At 50.1% G+C, this 9,682-nt stretch overlaps 1 protein-coding gene across 1 annotated transcript; it reads left to right on the top strand.

The window, feature by feature from the left end:
- The first annotated feature begins 782 nt into the window (after positions 1–782).
- On the top strand, positions 783–9,333 carry LOC131479651 (PRAME family member 8-like). Its single transcript, XM_058661019.1, has 4 exons — positions 783–1,060; positions 6,852–7,001; positions 7,472–8,044; positions 8,757–9,333. Exons 1-4 carry the CDS (start codon positions 783–785, stop codon positions 9,331–9,333), a joined length of 1,578 nt encoding a protein of 525 aa, XP_058517002.1.
- The last annotated feature ends 349 nt before the right edge of the window (positions 9,334–9,682 follow it).

Here is a 9,682-nt window from a genome sequence, read left to right on the forward strand (position 1 = left end):
GGCTGGAGCTGAGCAGATCAGAAGCCAAGAGCCTGGAACTTCTTCCAGGTCTCCCATGTGGGTGCAGGGTCCCAAGGCTTTGAGCCATCCTCGACTGCTTTCCCAGGCCACAAGCAGGGAGCTGGACGGGAAGAGGATCCAGTGACAATAGAACTGGTGCCCATATGGATTCCTGGGGCATTCAAGGCGAGAACTTTATCCACTATGATATGGCACCTGGTCCAAGTACCAATACTCTTCAAGCTAAAGGTGCACAGGTGGCAGCTGCCTTGACACTGGGGATTTGAGCCCTCACCCAGGCTGGTGACTCTGTGGTATCCTCAGGAGCCTGCACATGCCAGCATCAGTGGCTTTCAGTCCGGACAAGGGCTGACACAGTGCTGGCTGTCCAGCTCCCAGCAGCCCAGCTCTCCTTGCCTTGCCTCAGGGCCGCTGTGAGGTGAGGAGTCTCCATGGTCTCCTGTGGACCACTCCCCTCATATACTCATCACTCCATGCAGCTAGAGCCTCCTGACGCTCCACTCCTCACAACCACCACCCAGAAACCAAGTGCTTGGCACTTCCAGAGTGTTGCAGAAGAACCTGGAGCTGCAGTGTGAAGTGTGGTCAAGAGGCTCAGAGGAGAATTGGGGTGACTCAGCAGTCCTGCACATCCGTGACGGCAGTCTGAGATGGGGTCCTACACTTGGCGACTCAGGGCTTGCTTGGAGCTCTCCTGAAAGGTCTTTTCTCCCCGGATGTTTCCCCAGGGTTGTCACTGAGCACTAAACAGGATGAGCAGCATGTCCCCATCGAGACTCCTGCACTTGGCACAGAAGAGCCTGCTGGGTAATGAGACCTTGGCCATCCTTAGTCTGGAGCAGCTTCCCAGAGAGATGTTCCCTGCACTGTTCCTGGAAGCCTTCAACAGGAGGCTCCTGAGCATCCTGAAGGCCATGGTGAGGGTCTGGCCCTTTGAGTTCCTCCCTCTGGGCGCCCTCATGAAGAGTCCTCAGGTGGACATCCTGAAAGCTGTGTTGGATGGGCTCGACCTGCTCTGCGCCCAGAAATCTCACTCCAGGTGATTCACAGAGAGATCCAGGGAAGAGATTCGGGCTCAGGAAGGGTAGATGGCTGGAGCATGTTGCAGGAGCTTCTTTGGATAGCAAGGGAGTCAGGTGAGAGAGGTCAGGTCACCTGAGTCCTTCTGGGGAAGGGATTCCTGAGGTGACAGGTGGACATCTTTCTTAGTGTTCTCATGGGGTACTTGAAGGCACTGGGTAGTGGGGACCAGGCAGGAGCTCTATGCAAATGGGGATAACTGACAGACAGACATAGAGGAGAGGGGAGGGCCCCTTCCCTCCCTGCAGACTCAGGGCTCTCAGCCCTCCTCTCCTCCCTGAGCCTCTCCATCCTTTCCAGAGGCCCACAAGGATCTGCAGTCCCCATCCCCTCACCTCTGTAAGGATCAAGAAAAAGACTAAAGTGTGAATAAACACACTAACTAACTAACTAAATGAATAAATAAATAAAATTCTGTGTCATGGCAAATGAGTCTGTCCCTTTGCCGCCATCTTGCCTGTCCAGATGAAAGGTCCCCCCGTCTGTCCTCCTCTATGTGGAACTATCCTTTCATAAAAAAAACAAACAACAAAACAAAACAAAAAAACAAAACCACCACCAACAACAACAATAACCCAACAAAGGTGAATCCTATCAGTCCCATTTCCCTCAGGCAGCATACTAGATAGAATCAATGCAGACAGAGTCAAGGTCCAATCAGGAGCACCTGGGTGGGTCAGGAGGCCTGACGAGTCACCTAGTGATTGGAGGCAGCAATGGGTGTGGCAGCAAGGAGGGGCCAGGAGGAGATTTTAAGGCCCAATGGAAGCCCCCTACCTGGCCAAAGGCACTACTCACAACTAATGGTCCCAGCACCTGTGCCTGCTCCCTCCAGAGCTCAGGGTGCCCTCCCAGCTTCGCCCTGAGCCAGGAAGTCATCGGCCTCCACGGGGCTCCCCAGCAGCCCAGGCTCCATCTCCAGGGAGGACACAGCACCAGAAGGTACCAGCCATTTCTCTCTTGGCTTCCATTGACCCCAATGCTACAGGTCTCTTTGAAACATTCTCCCAAGATTCTCCTGGATTTTAGCATGTGGTTCGGAGTGTGGGGGCTGGGAGGGCAATCTTAGTGCTGGACATCTTAGGCCTAATTACGATTCGTTGTCTGAGATAGGATGTGTTCTGCTTTTGAAATTCCTTAATAATTTGTTCATGTATGTGAAAGGCCAAGTGAGAGAGAGAGAGAGACAGAGAAATCTTTCCATGTGCTGGTTCACTCCCCACATGTCTACAACAAGTGTGGCTGGGCCAGGCTGAAGCCTTCAGCCCAGGAATTGTGTCCCAGTCTTCTTCCCATTGGGTACAGCAGGCATAAACATTTGGGCCACATTCCTCTGCTTTCCCAGGCACTCTAGCAGGGAGCTTGCTGGCAAGTGGAGCAGCCGGGACCTGACAGCAGGTGGATCAGATGGCTTGCTGGTGTTGCAGATGGCTGCCCATCCTGCTGCTGGTCAACTTTAGCCTTTATTAAAAAAAAAAAATTGTAAAGATATTTGTATTAGAAAGTGAAATACACTAAGAGGATTAGATTTATTCCCCAAGCAGCTGCAAAGGCTCGAGCTGTGCATATATGAAGAAAGGAACCAGGAGCCTTTCTGTGTCTCCTCCGTGGGTGCAGGGTTCCAAGGCTTTGGGCATCATTGACTCCCCTCTCAGGCCACAATTTGGGAGAACAATTGAGAGTGGGCCACTGAGATTAGAATGAGTGTCTATATGGGATCCTGCTGTGTACAAGGTGAGCAATTTAACCAGCAAGCTACTGCGCTGAGTCTTGCAGTTTTAAAATTTTTCAGAGAATCTCTGATGAAGCCATAGCAAATGGGAACATTTGAAGAGTTGCAGTGTGTAGTAACTGAGCAGGTGTGTACAGGACGGCCTGGCCTGGTCAGGCAATGAGCATTTCTCTGTGTTTGGAGCCCTTAAACTCTTCTCTTGCGGGGCTTAAGTACAGAGTCGCTCACTCTGAACTTGAGGCTCCCAGCATGCTGTGGGACACTGTGACTCCTTCCCTCCTCTCACTTTTAGCACTTGCTACCCAGCCTCCTCCCTCACCCCTACCAGCCTCTAATCATCGCTCTCCCACACCTGCACTCACCTCCCTGAATCACCACAGCTGATTTCTGTGTCTGGCTATTTTACTTTTCAAGTCCATATCTTAGTTGTTTTCATGGTGTTACAAATGACAAGATTTCATTCTTTATCACCAAATAGCACTCCCTAGAGATTTCCTTCTTTCTTTTTCTTCCTTTTTGTTGAAAGATCCATTCATTTGGAAGCAGTTACAGGGAGGAGGAGACAGACTTGTGTCCTTGCTGGTTCACTCCCCCAATGAGATAAGGGTGTTGCAGGTGGATTTGTGCCCTGGTCATATTCAATTGGATGATTTGGTTGTAGTGTTGGGTCACACAGGGTTATGTAGTGGATAGTAACTCTTTGGTTTGCAAATGCTTTCTTCTTCTTTATTCTTTTCACTCCATTTTCTAGCTTTCCAGAGTCCCATTGTCTATTTTTGCTTTTGTTGCCTGAATTGTTGTTGTGAGCTCATCCAGGAATCACTGCCTAATCACACGCCTTGAATTGTTACCCCAGGGTTTAGCATATATGGATTAAATTTAGGTGTTGGAGCATTAGATTATCCTTTTTTTTTAGTTTTCTTAAAAATTTGTATGTATTGGAAAGGCAGATGTACAGAGAGAAGGAGACACAGAAAGAATCTCTAGTTCATTCTGCATGTGGACCCTGTTAGATGATTACCACCAACTGCCCGCTTTGCTGGTGAGTAATATCAGCAAATTGTCCATAGTTGTAACAGAAGTTTTATTGGAAAACCCGTTCCTGGACACCCTTCGCGTATAGTGGAGCGAAGAAGGGGGAATCGAAAGAGCGGTTTAAATACATGTTAAGGCATTTTTTGCTCCTCTAGAGACGTGGGCTGGCAAAGGGCCTGTCTTAACTAGGTAAGGAATGTCCATTTAGATGTATCATTGGTTGGCTGGAATCCTGCCAGTTTGGTGAATTAACTGGCTCCTACATCCCCTCCTGTTCTGGGCTTAAGCCTGGGAGACATTCTGAGTTAAAGCCGATGCAGAGCCACACCTCCAGTGAGCTGGTTAGCCATCAGCCACAATAACCAGAGATAGCCAATCTGAAGCCAGGAGCCAAGGGCTTCCTCTGGGTCTCTCCTCTGGGTTCCAGGTGCCAAGGGTGTGGGCCATCTTCTACTACCTTCCCAGGCCACAAGGAAGGAGCTGGATGGGAAGGGGAGCAGCCTGGATACAAACCAGAGCCCCTATGGGATCCTGGTGTTTGCAAGGCAAGGATATCAACACAACGTAAGTGTTATTGTTATTGTCATTTTTAATTGTTTCATTTGAAAGGCAGATAGAACAGTCAGATATTCAGCCATTTACTTCCAATTAACTACCTGAACAGTTGGAATAGAACTGAATTCAAGCCTCCCACGTTGGTGGCCGGGAACTATGTAGTTGCAACATACTCTGCAACTTTAAAAAATTCAGTTACTGAAACACTTCTTTAGGTAGAGTTTTTTAATTACTTATTGTAGCATTTTTGTTTGATTTATTCTTGAAGTACTATTAGTGTAATTTAAGGTCTTCCTATTTTTAGACACCCTTTCTTTTTTTATAAGATTTATTTATTTATTTGGAAAGGCAGATGTACAGAGAAGGAGCCCATAGACACCCTTTCCTTAGTGATGTATTTACTTTTATTAGAAAGAAAGGTACATGCACCAAACAAAGTAGCCTAAATGATTATGTCCTTGCTTTCTACGTGCTCGGCTCCCACAAGTTTGACAGTTTTAATCCCAGTGGCCCTGCTTCCCAAAAGCTCCCTGCCTGTGGTCTGGGAAAGCAATGGAGGATGGTCCATAGCCTGGAGGGCCTGCACTCGTGTGAGAGACATGGCAGAGGCTCCTGGCTTCTGGGTTTGGATCAGCACAGCTCTGGCTGTTGCAGCTGCTTCGGAATGAATCACGGATGGAAGATTTTCCTCACTGTATCTCCTCTTGTCTGTATATGCAATTTTCCAATAAAAATGAATCTTAAGAAAAGAAAATAATATATGCAAACAGGAGGAGAGACAGGAAGCTCTGCCAGCGGCTTCACTCCCCACGTGGCATCAATGTCCAGAGCTGAGTTGATCCAAACCCAGGAGCCAGGAGCCAGGAGTTTACACATGTCTGTCATGCAGATACAGGATCCCAAGGCTTTAGGCCATCCTCAACAGTCTTCCCAGGCCACAAGCAAGAACCAAGATGGGAAGTGGGACACTCATGTGGGAACAGCTGCCTGTGAAGGAAAGATGTTTGTCACTAGGCTATCACGCCAGGCTGTAGACACTTTTTCTTATTGACTTCCCTCCTAGTCTTCTATGGATGAGACTGCGTGAGGCACTGCCTGTGCTCCGATGGGGAGAAAAGATAGTCCTTGGCCTGTCAGGCCTTAAGAATTAGTATTGGAGCCCAACATGGTAGCCAAGCGGATAAAGTCCTTGCCTTGCTGGCACCGGGATCCCATCTAGGTGATGGTTCTAATCCTTATGGCCCACCTCCCATCCTGCTCCCTGCTTGTGGGCTGGGAGAGCTGTGGAGCACAGTCAAAAGCCTTGGGACCCTACACCTGCCTGGAAGATCAGGACGAAGCTCAGATACCTGGCATTGGATCAGCTCTGCTTCCACCGTTGCAGCCACTTGGGGAGTGAATCAACGCACCGAAGATGTTCCTCTGTGTATCTCCACCTGTCTTTCTGACTTTTAATGAAAATCACAGGAAGATTGTTAATCAGTTTGACTCAAACATATTTAACATCCATGTTATGCATATTGTATCAGGTCTTGCACACATCCAGGTAATAAGTGGAAAACTTTAATTCATGACGCCCCTAGCAGTAGCTTCTTATCTATCTTAATTTTTTGATTTCCAGTTACATTTTAAGTAGATTTGAAAAATTGATTTCAAGGTAACTACCTGACATGGACTCCCACATCTTTTTCCAGCTCAGCATTAGTTGGGGCACCTTGGAGAGTCAGCTTATGGCCCAAGTGCGTGGAGCCCTACTAACAACTTTGTCAGGATGGGAGTGGGTCACGGCTCCCAACTTTTGCTGGCAACGCTCCAGCTGTAATTGGCATTTGGGGAACAGACAATTACCAGGAAAGTCTGTCTCTTCCTGTCTGCCACTCTGCCTTGTCAAAAGTGTGTCTGAGTGGATTGGCAGTGTGGGCCACCTGGCATGACCGATTCTGTTGCTTTAGGGCCTTGAATGATGGTCAGACAGGTTCCTTCCAGGGAGAGGGCATTTGCAGGCTGCTTCATTGGTCCTCACCTTGGTGACACAGGGGTTGGTACAGATGGGCCACTTGTCACCTTACGGCTGCCTCCTTAGGGCCTGAGGAGTGTCAGGTGAGGCTGAGGTGTAAAGTCTGGTCAAGAGGCACAGAAGAGAATTGAGGAGACTAAGGAGTCCTGCACATCCGTGACAGCAGTCTGAGATGGGGTCCTACACTTGGCGACCCAGGGCTTGCTTGGAGCTCTCCTGAAAGGTCTTTTCTCCCCGGATGTTTCCCCAGGGTTGTCACTGAGCACTCAGCAGGATGAGTGACATGTCCCCACCGAGACTCCTGCACTTGGCACAGAAGAGCCTGCTGGGTCATGAGGCCTTGGCCATCCTTGGCTTGGACCAGCTTCCCAGAGAGATGTTCCCTGCACTCTTTGTAGAGGCATTCAACAGGAGGCTCCTGAGCATCCTGAAGGCCATGGTGAGGGTCTGGCCCTTTGAGTTCCTCCCTCTGGGCGACCTCATGGAATGGCCACAGGTGGACATCTTGAATGCTGTGTTGGATGGTCTCGATATGAAGTACATCCAGAAGTCTGACTGCAGGTAACTGACACAGAGATCCAGGGAGGGTTCAGGCAGGGTGGAGGGCTAGACGACGTTCCAGAAGCTACTTTGGAAAGCAAGGGAGTCAGCTGAGAGAGGTCCCCTGAGTGCCTCTGGGGAAGGGCTTCCTGAGGTGACAGAGGGGGCTCTTACATGCCTCTTCCAGGGGTACTTCAAGGCTCTGGTAAGTGGGGCCCAGGCAGGAGCTCTGTGCAATGGGGATGAATGAAAAACAGAAAGAGGGGAGGGCCTCTTCCCTCACTACAGACTCAGGGCTCTCAGCCTTCATCCCCTCACCTCTGTCAGGATCAAGAAATATATCAAAGGCAATATAAATAAAAAAATAAAAAATAAATAAATAAATCATAGAAGAAAGGTGAAGAAAGCCAGCAGCAGGGTGTGAGGTGTGGGCTCCCCAGCTCAGAAGTCCCCTCTGCCTACTCACTGAGTCTTCCCTGTTTTACCCCCAGGAGAGGGAAGCTGCATGTGCTGGATTTACGGGATGCTGGTCTGAATTTCTGGAAGGTGTGGGCTGAGTGCACGGATGATGCCTGCTCTCCTGAGCCCAAGGTGAGAAGACAGCCAGTGGAGCACAAGGGGCCCAAGTCAGCCTTGAAGGTCATAGCAAACGTTAACCTCACCGAGGACACCCCTGATGAGTTCCTCACGCACCTGTTTCAGTGGGTGAAGGAGAGAGCCAGCCTGGTGCACCTGTGCTGTCACAACCTGATGATCTCGCCAAAGAACATTCACAGCTTGAGCAAAATCCTGGACATTCTGGAGCTTGGCTGCATCCAGGAGGTGCAAGTGGACTCTGTCTGGCAACTCTCTGCCCTGGCGAAGTTTGCTCCCTACCTGGGCCGGATGGGCAGCCTTCACAACTTGTGTGTCTCCCACCTCTGGTTCCCAACCCCCATCACCCCAAAGGAGAAGGTGCAGTTCAACTCACATTTCAGCTCCAAGCTAGCCAAGATGCCCCACCTTTGCAGCCTTCACATGGACTCTGTCGACTTCCTGGAGGACAACCTGGACCAGGTGCTCAGGTGAGAGACCAAGGCAAGCTGCTTTGAAAGGACCGAGTGGGCTTTGATCATGGGGCAGCCGCCAGCCATATGCCAGCGAGACAGACATGAGGCTATCTATTTCATGCTGAACATGAGTACTGAGGCAGAGGGCTCAGTGACAGGAAGCTAGCAGCCTGGTGGAGGGAGCAGGTTCTGATATAGGGGTGAGTTTGGTAATTCTTCATGAAGTGTTTCTGAAAAAGTAGGTCAGTGAATCGGGCACCTTAAAATGTCAGCTGTCCACTCAGCACCTGTGTGGACAGGGTGAGCCTGTGTCTGGTGCCTGGGCCCCAAGGAGGTGTGTGACTTCTGAGAAATGCATGTGAAAGGTGACAGGTGATTCTGGAGTCCTGGGCTGTGAGTGAGGCCTCCTGGGAGGGCACCCACAGGGTCTGAGCTTTATCCATGTCTCCCCCTGGCCATTCATAGCCCAGACAAGTGGCACTCTGCTGGACGGGTGAGGAAAGGTATCTTGAGAGGTTTTGTGAACTTGACCCAGTCACTCCAGTGATGGTGGGAGGCCTCAGCCTGAGAGTGGTTAACTCTAAAGAAGGGTCTCTGCTCGGGCTGGAACACACTGGGTGTTGGTGAGGGTGGGTGTGAGTGGGATCTGGGGCATTGGGACTTGGCCCAAGTAGATGTCTCCCACCTTGGTGTCATGCTGCAGGACTCATTCTTGGTGTCTCCCCAGGTGCCTGAAGAACCCTCTGGAGGCACTGTCTGTAATGAACTGCCTGCTGTCTGAATCTGATATCCACTTTCTGTCCCAGTGCCCAAAACTCAGCGAACTCAAACACCTGCACCTGAGCGGTGTCAAACTGACCCACATCAGCCCTGAGCCCCTCCGAGTTCTGCTTGAGAGAGTGGCAGCCAACCTCCTGACCCTGGATTTGATGGGCTGTGAGATCACTGACTCCCATCTCAATGCCATCCTGCCTGCCCTGAGCCAGTGCTACCAACTCACCACCTTAAGTTTTTATGGGAACAGAATCTCCATGGCCATGATGGAGGAGCTGGTGGAGCACACGGGCAACCTCAGTGCTCTGAGAGTGGAGCAGTACCCAGCTCCCCTGGAGATTTACAACACCCAGGGCATTGTCCAGCGGGAGAGGTTTTTCCATCTCTGTAGAGCGTTGATGGGTATGCTGAAAAGAATAAGAGAGCCTAAGAAGGTTATGTTTAGTACAGACCCCTGTGGGAATTCTGCAAAATGGATGGTGTTTTACCAATGCGAACCTAATTTTTACAAATGCTACCTGCTGGAATAATTGTGTGCCCATTTCCAGATCTTTCTTCTGGACACTTGCAGCAAGGACCTGGGATGGGGGCAGCAGGACATTCAAAGATGCTAACTGCAGGGGAAAACTGACAGGGGAAAGCAGCCTGTGAAGCATGGCTTGCAGGGCCTAGGGAGTTGGGCTGGTTGTGGAGGATTGCAGGGAAAGTCAGAACAGGCTAATAGTCTCACCAGAGCTCAGGTTGTTCTTTTGTTTTCATGTGGAGTAGGCTGTCTATTGCATTCCATGTTCTGTTCTCAACATTGCACTGTCCTCAATGCCAACAAATAAAGCATCATAACGCCAGTCTGACGTTGTGCATCTGGTCAACCTGCAGGAT

Source organism: Ochotona princeps, chromosome 2 (assembly GCF_030435755.1).
Source record: "Ochotona princeps isolate mOchPri1 chromosome 2, mOchPri1.hap1, whole genome shotgun sequence".
NCBI classification, from domain to species: Eukaryota; Metazoa; Chordata; class Mammalia; order Lagomorpha; family Ochotonidae; genus Ochotona; species Ochotona princeps.

Bases quoted from the DNA above. Each gene is read 5' to 3' on its own strand.
- LOC131479651 (XM_058661019.1), top strand. From the start codon at position 783: ATGTCCCCATCGAGACTCCTGCACTTGGCACAGAAGAGCCTGCTGGGT. The intron at 1,061-6,851 runs GTGATTCACAGA...GGCATTCAACAG, and splicing joins GCCCAGAAATCTCACTCCAG to GAGGCTCCTGAGCATCCTGA. The intron at 8,045-8,756 runs GTGAGAGACCAA...GTGTCTCCCCAG, and splicing joins AACCTGGACCAGGTGCTCAG to GTGCCTGAAGAACCCTCTGG.